General features: G+C 41.4%; 1 protein-coding gene across 8 annotated transcripts in view; it reads left to right on the top strand.

The window, feature by feature from the left end:
- The window catches only part of CDKAL1 (CDK5 regulatory subunit associated protein 1 like 1), a 607,158-nt gene that overhangs the window by 567,793 nt on the left and 20,917 nt on the right, over positions 1 to 18,448 (top strand). For all 8 annotated transcript variants that reach the window (XM_027959157.3, XM_027959153.3, XM_060403461.1 and 5 more), the window contains 2 exons: positions 14,387 to 14,470; positions 17,933 to 18,097. In XM_027959157.3, coding sequence (XP_027814958.1) covers positions 14,387 to 14,470; positions 17,933 to 18,097 — 249 coding nt within the window. The remainder of the gene's footprint in view (positions 1 to 14,386; positions 14,471 to 17,932; positions 18,098 to 18,448) is intronic.

The following is an 18,448-nucleotide window of genomic DNA, read 5'->3' as shown; positions in this document are numbered from 1 at the left end:
AGAGGTACTCATTTGCAAATAACTGTTTAATCTGTAATTAAAATCTGGCAGCTCTCTTAAAAATAAAGACAGTTAAAATGCATAGTCACTGGCCTGCTGTATTAAATATGCAGTTGCAAGACATTAAGCAAGGCATATCCTATTTATCACTTTTAATGAATCTTTCACCCTAGTCCCACTGTAAGCCCTTGATGGTATTCCTGTTATCCCACCCATATGCTTCTGAAAGCGTTAACTGTTCATGGGTCTGTGCGTGCCCCAGTATAAAATCAAAACCTCTAGGGTGTTTTTCATCACATATAAGCAAGCTTTAAAAAAAAAAATTATCACTACCATATCCTCATTAAGATGATGGGCCTCTGACCATATCCTGATGTTTGCCTAGCAATCTGAAATTCATGTATGCAGAAGGAATTTTTCTTATCCTTTTGAAAGAAGAATGATAAATATTTATATAGCCTTAACTCTTTCAGGCAGGCACAGGATCATGTTTTAGAAATGACAAGAAGCTGCTTGGGGTGTTGTTGTTTTCTTCTTTTTTTAGCATAATTCATCTGTCCAATAGCTACTGAAAACATAAATTGTAGGTTTATCAATATTGGACAGTTTTCTTCCTTTTTTCCCATTAAATGTGTTCTGTCTTCTCTGAAATCCTTGTGAGTCATGGCTTTGAAAAGGAAGTACAGAGCTATCTCTGCTTTGGGGGCAGAATTCCTCAAGAGAGGTGACAACAGGCCCAGCAAGACCAGCAAGGACCCCCTGCAGCCTTCTGTTTTGTTAGCTTGTTTAGCCACCATCTATATACGCTAAATAGTCCTGCATCCATACTGCATTGCTTTCTAAAAGTTATGCCTATTCTGCAGCAGTAATTGAACAGAGCCCCAAGATGGTTTTCTTCTTAAAATTAAATTTTTCTCCTGACTCCTTCAATCAAGATATCCAGGAGTAAGGTTGAACTCATAAATATGTTTCAGCTAACAGATCTACCTTCTACAGCCAATGAAAGATGCATGATATTTGGGAACTTACTCCTGGTGGGAACAGGAGTCCCATCAGCTATAATGCCAATAGTCATCCAACTTTTCCAGCACATATACTGACTCTCAAAAGTTAGGTCATTAATCTGAAGAGTCAAGTCAGGTAATTATTGTAATTGTTTCTTTCAGACAGGTAAACTGAATCCCTGAAATGTTACTCGCATTCATTCTCCTGTTCAATCTTGCCTTTGGCAAGCGTTGTTAATTCCAGGCTACCTGTCAACTCTGGAAGTGAAAGGAAGGAACAGTGGTGATTAGACTAGTGCTGGGTGTGCAGCAAGGGCCAGCCCGATTGTGTCTAGAGGATGCTCGAAGCTGCTGTTGCCACCACAAACGCTGCCTGCTGAAGTGCAGTTTCCTCTGTGGACGCTTAGCCCTCACTGCAGGACACGTTGCTGGCCCTGCCTCCTCCACGCATATGTGAACCAGAAGTAGCCTTTCCATTGACTGGTTTCAAACCCCCTTTAAGATGAGGAAACTGAGGTCCCAACGTGAAATGATTTGTTTGTGGAATCAAACAGCTCGTTAGTGGCAGAGGTCAAACCACAGGCCTCTGGTCAGTTTGATTATTATGTGTCTTGGTGTGTTCCTCCTTGGGTTCATCCTACTTGGGACTCTATTTCCTGGGCTTGTGTGACTGTTTTCCTTTTCCATGTTAGAGAAGTTTTCAGCTATTATCTCAGGACGTTTCTCTCTCTCTTGTCCTTCTGGGACTCCTCTAATGCAAACGTTGGTGCTTTTGATGTTGTCCCGGAGGTCTCTTAAGCTGTCCTTGTTTCTTTTCACTCTTTATTCTGTTCCGTGGCAGCAATTTCCACCACTCTGCCTTCCAACTCACTGATCTGTTCTTCTGCCACATTCATTCTGCTGTTGATTCCCTCTAGTGTATTTTTCAGTTCAGTTACTGTCATTTTTCAGCTCTGTTTGATTGTTTGTTATATCTTCTCTTTGCTAAAATATTCTTGTAACTTCTCACTCTGTGCATCCTTTCTTTTCCTGAGTTCTTGGACTATCTTTACAATCATTACTCTGAACTCTTTGTTGTATAGATTTCCTGTTTCCACTTCACTTAGTTGGTCTTCTGGGGTTTTATCTTATTCCTTCATCTGGGAAACAAAAGACTTCTTGACTCCCTGTTTAGGACTCTTCAAGCTTTTCTGTTGACCAAGGCTCTGTCTTAAAAGAGAATGGAATTGCACCAATGTATCCAGAAAGCTTTGTAAGATATTAGACCATAGACTCAAGATTGTGATGGTTTCCAGAGATCCAGTTACTGACTGGGAGTTAAAACACCAAATTGTTGTGCTTTAAAATATAAATCGGGACAGACTTCATAATAACGTGTTATATTTGTATACTCCTGCTGCTGCTGCTGCTAAGTCGCTTCAGTCGTGTCCGACTCTGTGTGACCCCTGAGACGGCAGCCCACTAGGCTTCCTCGTCCCTGGGATTCTCCAGGCAAGAACACTGGAGTGGGTTGCCATTTCCTTCTCCAATGCATGAAAGTGAAAAGTGAAAGTGAAGTCGCTCAGTCGTGTCTGACTCCTAGCGACCCCATGGACTGCAGCCCACCAGGCTCCTCCACCCATGGGATTTTCCAGGCAAGAGTACTGGAGTGGGTTGCCATTGCCCTTCTCCAACTACTTTTTTGCAAAACTTTAAGGTGGAAATAGACAAGAAGGTGGTTTTTTTTCTCTCTCTTTAAAGGTACAAGGTGATCTATTAAACAGGAAACATTGAGTGGAAGAGATTTTTTAAAACTCACTCTTCCTCACGGGTGGAAGGTGGCGACCAGCTCTTGAATGTGGAGTAGTTCACCAGAAGGAGAAGGGCCTTTTAAGATTAAAGTGACTTATCAATTTCATTTTAACTGTGTGCTGCCACATGCGGAGTGCATGTAGCATCAAAATATCTCACTCCATGTCTGCCATGCATGATGTGAATGACCTGAATATTCTCAAGGTCTCTCAGTCCCTGCAAGGCAGTGACTTTGCCACAGTGTGGACAATCCAGACATATACACAGGTTGAGGAGGTTTTCCCAGCTGCTTGAGGCATTGGCTCAGTTTCTGTTCTTGAGTCTCTGTAACACTTATAGAGGTTCCTGTCCACCCCTGTGATCAACAGCTTTTCCTAAAGCAGTGTTTGGGTTAAAGTAGACTCTCTAATACTGTATTTGGCAGGAAAGGCCATTAAAAAAATCAAAGCAGGCCTCATAACTAGATTCCTTTTTGAAAGGTTACTGACCAAAAAAATACAGCTCAGAATTGGAAATTGTTCAATTTAAATAACTGCATTATTTTCTCTTTCCTACCCTCTCAATCCTCAATCCTTCCCCCAAAGTAGATTGATATGAAAAAGTACATAGGATTACTTGACACTTTCATCTTTCTTAGTGATCACCCTGGAAGAATATTTTTTTTTATCCTTGGTTTAACTAGAATCTTTAATTTTGGGGTTAAATTTATACAAAAACTACCCACGTGTTCACCTGCAACCTCAATTTCCTTGTGCTGAATTTCACATATTTTCTCAGTTGTCTATCATCAAGAGAAGATGGGGAGAAGGGATAGGTCTGAACCAGACATTTAAATTTCATGGGTGGGTGTGTGTGTGTGTGTGTGTGTGTGTGTACGCGCGCATGCACACATGCTCAGACTAATTACTGGTTGCAATAAATTGGTCGAATTTCAATTTAGCTTCATTAACTCTGAAACAGGGTAGTGATATCAAAGGGAGGGGAAAAACGGAATAAGGGAAGAGAAGCAGATCAATTGTCTTTAAATATATTTTAGGAGGGAATTGGTATTCATTTTTTAGGTCATCATTGCTACTTCTCAATATTATATACCTATAAACAGCCCTGTAGTAGGACTTGCCATGTGCTTGAAGAAGCTACGTTTTCACAGCCAAAGAGGAAAGCAGAATAAAACATTGAGATGCAGGTGCCCAGCAATAAAAGTGGCCTCTTTGCCTGCAGCCATAATGCCTGGCGGAGAAGGCAGAAGCTCTCAAGCCCAGCTCTCAGGGTCTCCCTGAGCTAAGCCAAGAAGCACGGAGGTGGGTGGGGCTGGGAGGGAGCAGGAGAGAATAATTGTTATTCAGTCTTCTTTAATGAGATGTATTGCCCACTGCTGAAAGATTGGAGCTGTGCCTTTTGTTATGTTAATTAGACACCATTAGAGCTTGGCTGTCTTTGATTTCTGCTTAATCCTTTCTGCTTCCTCTGCCTCCATCCTGACTGGCAAATGGTTGAAAGATGGTGGGTGCGCTGCACGTGTTATTTATTGCTCACATCTATGCTGAGTTCTTTGGTAATAGGGTTGCTAACAAAAGATTGATCTTACCAAGGTGGTAGGTATTTTAGATGTTCATTTTGGCTTTTTAAAAAATGAATTTGAGAAAGGTCTATTTCTGCCACACATCATTGTTTTTTATATGGTTGTTCTTGCAGCCACACAGAATGGGAAATGACAGATTGGAAATTTTAGACGGCCTTTCTTTGGTTGCCCAGATTACCTGGAAAACAACAAGCAAATTGATCATGCCTTAGGCTTTTGGAGAGGCTAGGGTTGACCAGAAAAAAATGGAAACAAGATTAATTTAAAGGTCAAAAAGAGAAATTTAGTAGTTTGAAATCTCTGCCTTTAACAATTTATAGATATGTAGGAGAAGGAAATGGCAACCCACTCGTTTTCTTGCCTGGAGAATCCCAGGGATGGGGGAGCCTGGTGGGCTGCCGTCTATGGGGTCGCACAGAGTCGGACACGACTGAAGCGACTTAGCAGCAGCAGCAGCAGCAGGTATTCTTTCTTAAAATTAAAGCATTGCGTTTACATAATTAGTCCAAATAAGGGTGTTTGGGGTGAGTTAAAGAGGAGAAAATTAATCAATCTGGTCCTTAAAATAGTGAAAGGGGGAATTTCTGTTAAATTTTTAAAGATCACATAAAAATGTTTTATTTTGTTGCCATACAACAAATAAGGCTGCCATTTGTTTCTCAAAAAAAAAAAAAAGATTTATTACAGATCAACAAAGAATTGCAAGTTTGGTGCCCACCACCTTGGTGCATGGGTGGGTACTTAGTCACTCAGTTTTGTCCAACTCTTTGTGACTGTAGCCCTCCAGACTCCTCTGTCCTTGAGATTTCCAGGGAAGAATACTGGAGTGGGTTGCCATTTCCTCCTCCAGGAGATCTTCCTGACCCAGGGGATCAAAACCTAGGTCTCCTGTATTGGCAGGTGGATTCAGCTACACCACCTGGGAAGCCACATCTATGGAGCCACATGCCAATCTCCACAAAGCAAGGAGAAGAGCACTCTTTGCAAGAAGGGAAAAAGAAGTCAGGAGGCTACAGGAAGCCAGGAGTTCGCTGGAGGAATTGAGTCAGAGCACTACTGTAACTTTTTTTTTGGCTGCGTTGTTTCAGTCTCACATTGGCTGAGTTCTTGCCAGGAAAGTAGAGGAAGTCTTCTTTACTCTTGGGTGGTACAATCCTCCTAAAGCACAGAGCAAGCTTCCCCTTCCGGCCTCTTGACTAATTTAATTGAGGTTTCTGTTTATCAGTTTTAATGACTTCAACCTGTAAACAATGTAAAATTAATGAGTTAGTTTGCACACTCTCAGTTACATTAAATTTCTGAGATCTGCTGAGCTTTTTGTCCTGGTGTGTGTTTTCCAGCATATCTCACTAAGGGTTTCCCACATTCACGTGCTCCACAGCCACCTGTGGCTGGTGGCCACGGTACTGGGTGGTGCATTTTCAGATTACTTCTTTAATTTACCACAAGCCTAAAAGCACCTGTCAGGATAAAATCCAATTTTAAAGTTACAGATAAACTTGATGAGTTACATGTTAACATTAAATCTCTAAAACTCAGCTGCCTACCTTCCTTTCTTTTTGTAATCTGAATTATTTATTGTGTTACCAGTGAAGCAAAAATTCTAAAGATGCTTTCCAAGGAGGTAATCTGTTCAACAGTTCCAAGATATAAGTATGATCACCTTTGCACTTGTGTGAAAAGCTCATCAAAGAACAATGGTCCAGACATGCTGAGCAATGGTTGATAGGGACCAATGGGAAAAGATTGGGAAGGCAGAAGCAAATGGAGATAATTTGTTCAATCTTAGAACTTAAATCTTAATAAAAAAGGGTTCCACGTACATATCCCATGTTGGCCCCTCTTGGTCATCCCATTGATAAGACCTCATGAATAGATTTTACTGGCAACATCTGGTTTTAGCACTTTTGATAGTTTTTAATGTAGAGTTTTTTCATTGTAGAGCTTGCCTAGTTTGGGAAAAAATACAGGTAATGTACTTGTGCCAAGTACGTGATAAGGAAAGGCAATTTATTGGGGTTTGTTAAGAGAACAGATCTCATGTTGTATGTTCTTATCACAATTAAAATAATTCCATAAAAGCATTGCAGATAATACCTCAGAATGTTCTGGATTACCAAAAATCTCCAGGCAGATAAATAAAACTTGACTGGTTTTCAAATTGGAAGTTCAGTCAGCACTGAGGTACAGATTTCTAATGCAGCCAAGAAATCAGGTCAACATTTGTCATGTAATTATTTGCTGTTGAGAATTACTATATCAGTAAAGCACTGTTACTATACTGATTATTGTTGGCTAACTCCAATACTTTGGCCACTTGATATGAAGAACTGACTCATTGGAAAAGATCCTGATGCTGGGAAAGATTGAAGGCGGGAGGAAAAGGGGACAACAGAGGATAAGATGGTTGGATGGCATCACCAACAAAATGGACATGAGTTTGGGTAAGCTCCAGGAGTTGGTGACGGACAGGCAGGCCTGGCGTGCTGCAGTCCATGGGGTCACAAAGAGTCGGACACGACTGAGCAACTAGACAGAACTGATCCACCAACAGAAGAAAAAAAGCCTTTGTTAGGAATGAAATTGCCTCCACCTGGGAAGAAACCCCTTTGGTTGCCTTTCTCTTACTGGGATGTGCACATAGCTAGAAGAAAATCAGCCAGCAACTGAAGACTAAAATTGTTAGAAGAAATTTCATTGTCTGATTCGATTTCAGCAGAACCACCTTGGGTCTGGTCTTTGTAACTTTCATCACTGCTTTGGGAGGAAGGACTTTCAACAAGCCAGATTGTTTTTTGCGTGTGTTTAGGTTATTTATGAAATGTGAGGAAGGAATAATAGACACACTAAGATACTCATGGCAATTACTAGATAAATAAACATTTTAGAGGTATGGATACACTTAAAGGAGCGTTCTTTCCCTTTGAACACACTTAATTCTAATAATAAGAATAGCTAACAAATATGTGGTTGTTTTTTTTTTTTCACACAGAGGATGGTATTAAAAAAAAAAAATCTAACAATGTATTTCCTATCATTGTTTAAGAGTCGGATCCAAGTCCAGCCCCTTTCACAGTCAACTGTCCTCCATCGTCTCTCCAGAATCCTTAAGTAGACCAGTAAACTGATAGCAGGCATTTTCAATACGCTGGACTTAGAGGCTCATTACTCGTTTTCTATTCTATCATCATCTTGACACACATTCCTGTGTCACGGCCCTGTTTCGTTATAGAAGGGCGTTGTGGCTAAGGATGATATTAAATTTTAGTGTTATTGCTATTATTACTGTTGACTGTTTTTAGCTTAAGTGTGCCTGCTTCTTTAATTCCAGCTTCAGCAGGGCCAGAAAACAGAAGTGTGCATAAACAGTCAGGAAAATTACTGTATACCCTGGAGACCCAGCATCGCATGCTCTGCCTGTTGTGAATGATGAATCAAAATAGAAAGGTTATCATTTTCATTAGCTAGGAAAGAACAAGACCATACTTTTCTCCAAGTGTAATTACAGTGGTTCACTGGCAACATTACACTGCAGTAATTAGTCTAAAGGTGTATGTGAGGGCAGGCTTTTGCACAGACACTAGAAATATTATTTCAGAGTTTAAGGTCACAGCCTTGTGTTTAACATGTTCCAGGCAGCTTAGGGGGAAAAAAAAAACTAATTTGACTGGAGCTAAAGAAAGACATTTGACATTTCCCAGAGTCATGCATTCAGAAACCAGTCAGGTAGAAAAATTGTATTTTATTATCTACAATTTAAAAAAAAACTTAGCTGTAAAAGTAGCATGTCAAAATATTGTATAGGATAAGCAGAGATAAAATTCAGGCTTATTAGAAATGTGCAGTAAATAATTATGAGAGCTTTTGATATGTGTGTTTTAATCTCTATTTCTCCACCTAAGGCAACTGGACAGAAAAATTAATTGCTAGAAACTTTTCAGAGGAAGCAAAATAATTCCTCTACCTTCTTATAACTGTTTTCAAGAAATAAATATTTCTCTAACACAAGTCTAATATACATCTGTCCTTTATGAATGGTTTTGGGTACTCTGAGCCGTTATATTGAATTATTGAAATCTCTGTAACCTGACCCTTTAAGAGTAGAAAGTGAATTGCAATTATTTTTCAAAGCCACACGTAAGGTTTTCTGTTTAAGTAAAACAAAAGTGAGGGGGGGGGGAGTTGAAAAAAGTAAAATTTACATGAAGTTTATATTTTAAAGCCACATTATGGGCTTAAAAGAAACTCTGCTTCTTCTAGTTCAGGGAATACTTATACAAGTCACAATTCTTACTGGGTTAAAGGTAAAAACCCAAGTACTCTTAATGTCTTTGTTAAATTTCAGTATTATCTGCCTGTCTTGAAGCAATTCTTTTTAGCTTCTCTCTTTACATCCTGAAATAGCCGTGCAGAATGTTGTTTGTTTTAGGACCCATGGAGAAATAGAATGTACTTGAATGAGCATTCATTCAGCAACCCAATTCTGTTGGAAACCACTGTTTTTTTCATGCAAGTGTGTGTTTTCTGTGTGTTATCTGCCCATATGGTTAGAACTGATGTTTCTCACCACTTCAGGCACTTGGGAAATTTGAAGCATAGATGTGACACAAAGAACACAGCCAGCTGATTATATAACGGACTGAGAAATCTGCCCCCAAATTGAATTTTAAAAAGCCACTGCTTTACTGCTTTTTGTTTGTCACAGATGTTTCCCTGCTCAAGGAAAAGCCACACACTCCAGAATCAGAGCCATGATGTACGTTTTCTGCAGCTAGGAATTACATAGGAGACATCAAGTAGCAAGGATGCTTCCAAAACTTCTCTTGGCCACTGAACAGATCAGTGCATTCTGCTGAACCTCAGTCTTCTCTCTGTGAAATCAGTTTGCTAAGCCCCTTTCAGGTTCTGAGCGTCTTTGTCTATTCAAGGGAATGCAGTCTTTATTTTCTGCCTTTGTGTTTGGGGGGGGGAAAAAAAAAAGCAGAAGCCCTTTTTTTTTTTTTTTTCACGTCTTTCCAACAAAGCCTAGAAGGTTCTACCCCAACCCGTACCTCCCCCTTCATAGCAGGGACCATGGTTCCCATCAGCTCTGTGAGATTAGCAATCATGCAGGATCCCGTGGGCTTGTTCTGTACCTTCAGTGACCCCATCTGTGAAGCAGAGGGATGGTTTCCTAGGACTGTTTCTGTTACACCAGGCTCCAGTGAATCCCAGAGACGAGGTGTTGAGGCAAGAAAGAGACTTTAATCGGGGAGCTGGTAGACCAACAAGATGGCAGGCTAGCACCTCAAAATAACCCTCTTATTGGGGTCTGGATGCCAGATTCTTTAATAGATCAGAGAGAAAGAAACAATGAGGAACTAAAGTCAAAGGCAGAACAGAGAGGAAGAGGCAGTGGGCAAGTCAAGTGAAAGGGTCTTCCGTCTTGCCAAACATCTCCAAGGGAATGGCCAGCCCTTGGAAGGGGTGTATTAATCTCTTCTGTTCACAGGTGGGAAGGGACAAACTCTCTCTCCATGAGCTGAACAAAGGCACTTTAGTTTACAGTCAAGCAGAGGGGCAGGGTCCTCCAGGCAAGCCATGGAGTGTCAATAATAATAAGCTGTGGAGTATTGATTATAATAATAAAAGCAAAAAAAAAAAAGCAAGTCAACAAATGTCTCCAACATGGAGTCAGAGTTGGCTTCCTCCCTGCAACATTTCTGCAGTTCATTTCTCATAAAATGTGATTTTGAAGTTAGGTTCACATGGACTGAAAGAAGTTGTACATGTCATAGGAAAAGCCATTGTCTTCACTGACATCTGATGAATAAATTACAGAGTACATTTGTCTGCTTACAACAGGTGCCAGGTCTGACAACCACTTTGAAAAGTTCTGATGCATGTCCTGAAGGTCAGACTTTGTAAATGGAAAGTGAAAAGTGCGAGAGACTCTATTCCCAACCCAACTTCTTAAACTCTAAAATGCTTTAGAAATTAAAGAAGCATTTTTATAAATTAGCTATAGATTATATACCTGTAAAGCAAATCAAAAGGCAAAGAGATTAATTTAAAAAGGACTTTGTTGGGAAGATTTTAACAGGATTCTTCAGGTGCAGGTCACTGGATAGCTTTATGAGAGACTTTGTCAATGTTTCTTTGGTGGGTATTAAAATCAAGTTGTTCCTTTCAGGGCAATAAGAAAGTGGCTATAGTTTGCAGAGGGCTCTAAGCACACACTGACTGGGAGAAAAGGGACAGCCTGGATTCAAAGTACAAATTTCCTTCATCTGAAACCTTGTCAGCAGATCAAATCTACCATGAATGATCACTTAGAATTTTGGAACTGAGAGGTCCTCAAAAAATCAGAATTCACTTCCTCTTCAGTCTGCTCGCCTCTCCCCTCCAGTATCACTTCTACCAAACTCTCATTTTTTTTCCTGTGAGGAAATCAAAGGCCCAAAATGTAGCCAAATTTCTTTTATCTTCAAAATAATCTTCTCAAACCTGTGTCCTCTCGCCCCACTCTCCAGTTCAAACATGTGGCATTTGATGTCTTTGAATAACCCTTCTTCCTCTCCCCAGGGTTCTGCTGGAACTGTGCGTTCCTGCTTCTGACCCTTCCTTCTCCCTCCATCACTTTTCCCTTCCATCCTGTCCTTGGAAGTTCCAGTTATCTGGGAGTCACCCTCTGGATCCTTCTGTGGGTTTATAGTTCTACTTGAGTCTTAATCCTTCCTGCTGAATAGCCAAGTTGTGCTACCAGTCACAGAGGACATCGAAACCAGTCTTTTCAACCTCCTTTGTATTCTCTTTCTCTCTCTGTGGGCGAGTGTGTATACCTGTATATATATTCTGTGAACTCAGGAGTTTGTTCATTTTTAAAATTACACAAGCAGTCATTCTGTTAACTTCCTCTTCGAGGGGCTTGTCTCAAAGCCAGTGAGGGAGCCTTGCATTCCTGTCAGAGATTCCAGTTGCTGGGGAGGTTCTGTCAGCGAGGGTGAGAAGCCGTGGAAGACGCCTCCTTCTCACAGAATCTCAGAACATCAGCAGAGAGTAGATGCTGCAGAACCTCAGAGAAGATTCCGTGTAGACCTATCCTTCTGTAAGACAGGCTGATCCTTCTCCTGGGGGATTCCTCTGCCTTTAGTATATTTGAGAGCTGGGTGATGTTAGTCCTAGGGACTTAAGGGTATCTATAGCCTTGCTCTTTTGCTTCTGAAGCCCCACTTCTTCCTCTGAGACCAAGACTACCTTGCTGGGCAGTAGAGGCATTCTAAGTCAAATTAGGATGATTACCCTAAATCTAGTACCCTGGTAGCTCAGGCAATAAAGAATCCACCCGCAGTGTAGGAGACCTGGGTTCGATCCCTGGGTTGGGAAGACGCCCTGGAGAAGGAAATGGCAACCACTTCATTATTCTTGCCTGGGAAATCCCATGGACAGAGGAACTTGCCAGGCCTCAGTCCTTTGGGTCGCAAAGAGCTGGACACAATTGAGCAACTGACTACACCCTAAATCTTGTTATGTGATCTTTAACCACACAGAGTTGTCATGTAGGGTTGGGGAGAAAGCGGTTAGAAAATAAGGAGATGACTCATTTAAAAAAAGATTTGAGACTTACACATTTGGCCTGTCTGTAAGTTTCCTTGTTGTCACCAAGGCAATGTTACCTCTTCCAGAATTGCAGCTCAATCCCCCCTCTACACACTTCCTTAACTTTGTTGTTGTTTTTAAGGTTATTTGAAACAGTTGATTCTCTTAAAAGTCATATTTGATGTTCAGTTCATTCTTTAAAAAATACTGCATTAGAACATTTATTATTTATTTTTTTGTGGCGTGGAGGGCGGTTTCAAGGGGTGGGGATAGATGGCATCAATTTTTGGTCACAGTCCTAGGTTGCTCATGCTCATTTTTGCTCAGTAGTTTCTGGGGAACTTAAAGAGCCAATGAGACAAAATCGATGGCTGAAGGGACCAAAAGGGTGACTGGAGAGGTGTTTGCCACTATAAATGACTGCCCATTGCAATTTTCCTGAATCCCATTGGCAAATAGTTAAATACTCCATACAAATTGTTCTCTGATGGTTGATCAAATGCCCTGCCCTGTGCTGTATAAACATAGCAAGTTTTTCTAACTCTATGTGTGTGAATTACTGCCATGGTTAGTCTCTCCAGATAAAATGGAATAACCCCCAAAGTGCTAACTGCAACCATCCACATTCATTCTAACAAGAGGAAAGTCTCAGCATTCATTTTTGGTGGCTCTGCAGTCTCGTATTGTTGTTAATTTCCTGAAAACTTAATGTTAGATGAAGTGTAATTGCAGATTTCCTTAAGAACCATTGACAGATACTTATCCTGTTATAAGCAACTCACACTGTGAAATGTGTGCAAACATTCCAAGTTTCCTTCCAGAAGAATATACTTCAGTGAAACCCAGTATTCATCAGTTGGTTTTTGTGTGTGTGTTTTTTTTTTTTAAATAAACAGGGCCATTAAAGCTCAAAGTAGAAGTTAGGAGAACTTCCTTTTGTTGTAACTTGATTTTTAAAAGAGATTAATGTTGTAGGAACTTTCACTGGTTTTCAAGGAGTGAACTGCCTCAGTCTGTGATGTGTCATCTTGCAGACCTTACTAAGTGGCTATATTTGAATGATAGAGTTAAAAAAAAAAAAGAGCAAATTATAGCGTATTTAGGTGTTGGCATTGTATAATGGAGAGAGGAGCTTGGTGTTTTCAGGTTTTTCTTTTTAATTGTTAGGTGGTCTATTTAGTGCAGCTGTGTTTATGTTTCCTAAGTGGTAACTGCCTGAACATGGTGACAAGTCCCTGCATATGAGAAAAGGGATTTTGTTCAAAAAAAAATCTTGCCAGTGTACTTTAACATGGAGGGTTGCATTTATCAAGGAGCAATGGCAAGAATGATTCTAGGCATAATCATCTAATATAGCTGGTTTGCTACATCAGCCATTTTGACAACCTTGTTTAAAAAAACAAATAACAGATACTTTAAATGTTGCATTTCACAGTGGAATAAACTTGGAAATGGTAGAATAATTTAGAATGGTCACATTGCTTTAACCAATGTTTTGGCTAATTTAACTTCTTGGTTATTAAAAATTCATGCTTGAATCATAAATACAGATCCTGTAGAGAATAGTCTCTTAAAAAAATAAAATGAATATGCAGTCGCAGCTGCAGCAAAAAAAAAGAGACAGTTGCCCATGAGAGAGAAAATGTATATATTAAGCAAATAACTGAATTAATCAATAATTTCAGAATTGCATGCAGCGTATGAAATGTTTAGGTGCAGAGACTTAATGACTAGTTTTTGAGGTGTTTTCTTTAGTGTTACATCCCTCATAACTCAAATTAATGTTTATTACCAGTCTCTCATATTGCCAAAATATTTTCATGAATTTGGATTAGAAGCAGCTTGTTCTGGCTTGTTTTGCGACTTTGTTTCAAGAAACAAAGTGATATTTAGAAGATTTTTGTGTGTCTCAGAAGCCTTAATTATCTAACTTCTGTTGAAGGAAGACATAAGATCAAGTTTTGCTTCATAGTTCTCTAAGACAATAAGATTTTTTCTACCCAAATTTTATATTACTACACAAAGAATAATGCCTTTCTGGAAATTTGCATCCGTGATTCTGTATTGGCTGTTAAGTAGCTAGCAATCTAGATTTACTTTAAATTCAAGAAGACCCAGCGTGGGACTTCCCCAGTGGTCCAGCGGTCAGGACGTCGTCTTCCAGTGCTCGGGGTGCGGGTTCCATCCCTGGTCGAGGAGCTGAGATCCCACATCCCTCACAGCCAGAAAACCAACACATAAAAATAGAAGCAATATTGTAATAAATTCAACAAAGACTTTTAAAATGGTCCACATTTTTTTAAAAAAAATCTTAAAAAACAATTTAAAAAGACATGACTTGCTGGTCCATAACTCTGGGTTGGCATTTATTTTGGATTCTCAGACATTTGCCTGATGGCTCCTATTTTTTTTTCCTCCCCTCTTTCCGCAGATTGGTCAGAGACAACAAGTGTTAGTCACCGAAGAATCTTTTGATTCCAAGTTTTATGTTGCTCACAATCGATTCTACGAGCAGGTAAGAGACACTCCCACACTCTCAGGATTTCTCCAAAACGAGAAAGAATTCTGAAAGTAAATCAATTTAAGCAAAAGAGACTTAAAGTAGCCGAGATTCATATTGATAGCATCTTGTGGCAGGAAGGCTATTTTATAGAATCAAGCCAGCCAAGCTAACGTGGGGCTTATCTTTGTGGCTTAATCTATAAAACATTCTATCCAAAGGAGTAACTGTTTTTAGTCCTCATTCATCTTTGATGGGAGCAGCCTCTGGCGTTGGGGAGTTTGAAACCGGCAGTTCTGACCGCCCCAGCCTCCCACAGCCTGGCACTGTGGAGGGAAAAGTTCTGTCCAGGGGACAGGAAGGATGTCTGCTCCGGCGACATCAGCCTGGAAGGGCGGGGACTTCCTCTCCCTGTCTCAGCGCTCTAACAGGCTTTTGGTTGTTTGTCTGTTGGTTGGCTTTTTTAGTTTCAGGGTTTTATTTTTTTGTATTGCCTTTTTTTTTTTTTTAACTTCCATCATAATGAAAAGCACTTGGAGGCAAAAGGAAAAGAGTGTGTTCCTTGGACTCAGCTCACATTGTGTGAACGACTTTGGAGACTAGAGTGAGGATCACACTAGCTTCACTTGGAGAGTTTTCTTCGAGGCGCACCTGAAGGGGCTCCCCAGTCCCTGCCCCTCTAAGGCAGCGTGCTTTGCCGCACCAGCAGCCAGACTTCTAGTTCAGTGTTTGGGATTGCACTTCCGCAGGGGGTAAAGCAATTCAAAAGTGACTAAAGCAGACAGTACCTCCTTCAGGGACCATTGGCAAGGGAGGCCAACCTTCTGTGTTAGAAGGCTAACCTTCTGTGTTAGAAGCAGGGAAGCAGGAGTGGGAGGGGGCTTGAGCATGGGTGTCCCATGTGAACTCATCTCACGCCAGGCACTGGGTCCTCAGGGAACAGGGGAGAGCTTTACAAGGCCCAGGCTGAACATGCCCTGTTTAGGCCCCAGTAGAGACTACAGTCGGAGAAGGCAATGGCACCCCTCTCCAGTACTCTTGCCTGGAAAATCCCATGGACAGAGGAGCCTGGTAGGCTGCAGTCCATGGGGTCGCTAGGAGTCAGACACGACTGAGCGACTTTACTTTCCCTTTTCACTTTCCTGCATTGGAGAAGGAAATGGCAACCCACTCCAGTGTTCTTGCCTGGAGAATCCCAGAGACAGTGGGCCCCCGTCTATGGGATCACACAGAGTCGGACACGACTGAAGCAACTTAGCAGCAGCAGCAGCAGCAACTACAGTTGAGGTGGTGGTGGTTGTTTAGTTGGTAAGTTGTGTCTGACTCTTTGCGACCCCATGAACTGTAGCCCGCCAGGCTCCTCTGCCCATGGAATTCTCCAGGCAAGGATGCTGGAATGGGTTGCCATTTCTCCTCCAGAGGGCCTTCCCGACCCAGGGATTGAACCTGGGTCTCCTGCATTGCAGTCAGATTCTTTCCCTTCTGAGCCAGCCAGTTGAGGACTGATCCCAGCCCTCCATGTTGGAGCTGAGCCTTCCCCATTCTCCATCTCCGTAATTGACTCCAGAGAACCCTCTTCCCTTCAGGCCAGGCTTCTGCGCAGCTCTCTGGAGGAGCTGGATTATATTTTGGTAGCCTCTTTCCTCTTCTTTCTCTTGCCATCTGGGTTTTTGCCTCAGCAGGGAACTTTTTCTCCCCTTCATTTTAAAGGCGATGGCATGCCTCATTAGCTGTTTCCTCCAGTTTAAAGCAGTGGAGCTTTTTCCAATTATTAAAACCGGAGGGGCAAAAAACACTGAGCTCTTCATTCAGATCAAGGCAGCAGATCAAGGAGAGTTATTTTCCCCCAGAATACTACCAGATCTCCCAGGGACAGTTTACTCTAGAGATTTTCTTGTTTTATAAAAACTGATTTAAAAGGGCTTTCATATCCTGACACTAAGGCTCTCTTAGTTCATTTGCTTGCCATGAGTAATCCACCACCCAGGTGACCTTTTTCCTATACTTTGATGAAGCAGTGTACTCAATGGTCATAGAAAATCAAACTCAGAAACACCAAGATCCAATTTAGCCTCTCGGAGAAACTGGCTGTGGAATTTCTGGCTCTCATCTGACTTTTTTTTTTTTTTTGGGGGGGGGGTCTCTACAACCAAGCCTATCGAAGATTTCATAGGAATTATTTTTCTACAAAAGATGACCTCCAGAAGTGAAGATTGTATGTAGATATCAGAGTAGACTACTGGATCAGAATTAGGCTGTTTATTTTGGATTCTGACTTGAAAAGATTGGCAGGTAGCGCCAGTTCTGAAATAGAAGTGTGAGGGAGAACAGAATACATACGGGCTACCCGTAGGTCCCAGAAGAAGAGAAACATTTGCTGGAAGTAAACACGTACCTTGATCTGTAATCTTAGTGGAAAGAGACCATCTGACAGTTTCCTGTGAGCCAGCCAAAGTACCCTTCAGAGGAGCTGGTTCTGCGTGGATGCAGAGCTAGCAAATAACATGCACTTTATAACAGAGTGAAAGAAACAACGGAAACCATCAGTTAAAGAAGTCGTTTAGCTCCACACACCAAGGTTTGAACTATGGAAAAAGGGGCTGTGAGATGTTCTTCTTCTTCCCCCAAAACAACAGGCATGTGCACACACACACACACGCAGCCAAATGTTCAGGCCTTAATTTAAAGTGGCTGCTTAAACATGACTCTGACAGTGAACATGCAAGGTTCCAAACGTATGAGGGTTTCGTCGGTGTTGTCTCAGTTTTCTTCATTGCCTGGGACAGCCGAGAGCAGGATATCAAAGGCCTGTTCAAAAGTAACTGGCTGTGCCTTCCACGTGCCTTAGGACCATAGGCATCCTGCGAGGAGTGAGCACTGTCTGCGGCCCCACCCCTCCCAGAAATGCCCTCCCTGTGCTAGGTAGCCAGATTTTTGAGCATCTGGAAGATAGAGCCCACTTAAGATGGGATCCCCGAAGAGAAAAAGGACATTAAGAGACAAGTGAGGAAATTTGAATAAATTATAGACTTTAGTTAATAGTAATACATCAATACTTTGTCCACCTCATGCGAAGAGCCAACTCATTGGAAAAGACCCTGAAGCTGGGAAAGATTGAGGGCAGGAGGAGAAGGGGACGACAGAGGATGAGATGGGTGGATGGCATCACCGACTCAATGGACATGCATTTGAGCAAGCTGTGGGAGATCGTGAAGGTCAGGGAAGCCTGGCATGCTGCATTCCATGGGGTCACAAAGAGTCAGACACAACTTAGTGACTGAACAACAACAGTGCATCAATATTGGCTTATTAATTGTGACAAATGTATCATACCAACATTAGATGTTAACGAGAGGGAAGTTGCACCTGGGGTGTGTGAGCTCTCTGTGCTATGTTAACAATAATTCTGTAAACCTCAAACTGTTCTAAGATAAAATTTCATTTTTAAAAATTAAGTCTTCTGTCATTTTTTTTCAGGTTTTAGTGCCAAAGAACCCCATATTCATGGGGAAAATGGTCGAAGTGGACATTTATGAATCAGGAAAACATTTTATGAAGGGGCAGCCAGTTTCGGACGCCAAAGTATACACACCATCCATCAGCAAACCATTAGCAAGAGGAGAAGTCTCGGGTTTAACAGAGGTGGGTAAAAGCGGCCTTCCTCTCTGCCCAGCTGGTAAAAAGGCAGCTATGGGAGCTCAGTGATTTCCAACCATGTTTCTGTTATCTTGTACAGTTCCCTTTTTATATATGCATGAGGCTTTAATCCTTTCTGACAGATTGAAATTCGAATTAGAAAGATGCATTTTTGCTGATGCCTGTAGCTTTGCTTCTCTGCCTGCGGAGGGAAGAAGCTCTTTCTGCTTCTAGGCTAGAGGCAGAGGGCAGAAGCCATTATTTCCAGGTGGAAGATTTAACACCAAAGATGATCTGAGCCAGTATGTTTCTGTGTCAATCCTGAGTGGAAACAGGTAAGAAAAGGGTCATTTTTGT

The sequence above is a fragment of the Ovis aries genome, chromosome 20 (genome assembly GCF_016772045.2).
Source record: "Ovis aries strain OAR_USU_Benz2616 breed Rambouillet chromosome 20, ARS-UI_Ramb_v3.0, whole genome shotgun sequence".
NCBI classification, from domain to species: Eukaryota; Metazoa; Chordata; class Mammalia; order Artiodactyla; family Bovidae; genus Ovis; species Ovis aries.
The sequence above is the reverse complement of the archived record's forward strand: the minus strand, read 5'-3'. Positions and strand labels throughout refer to the sequence as shown.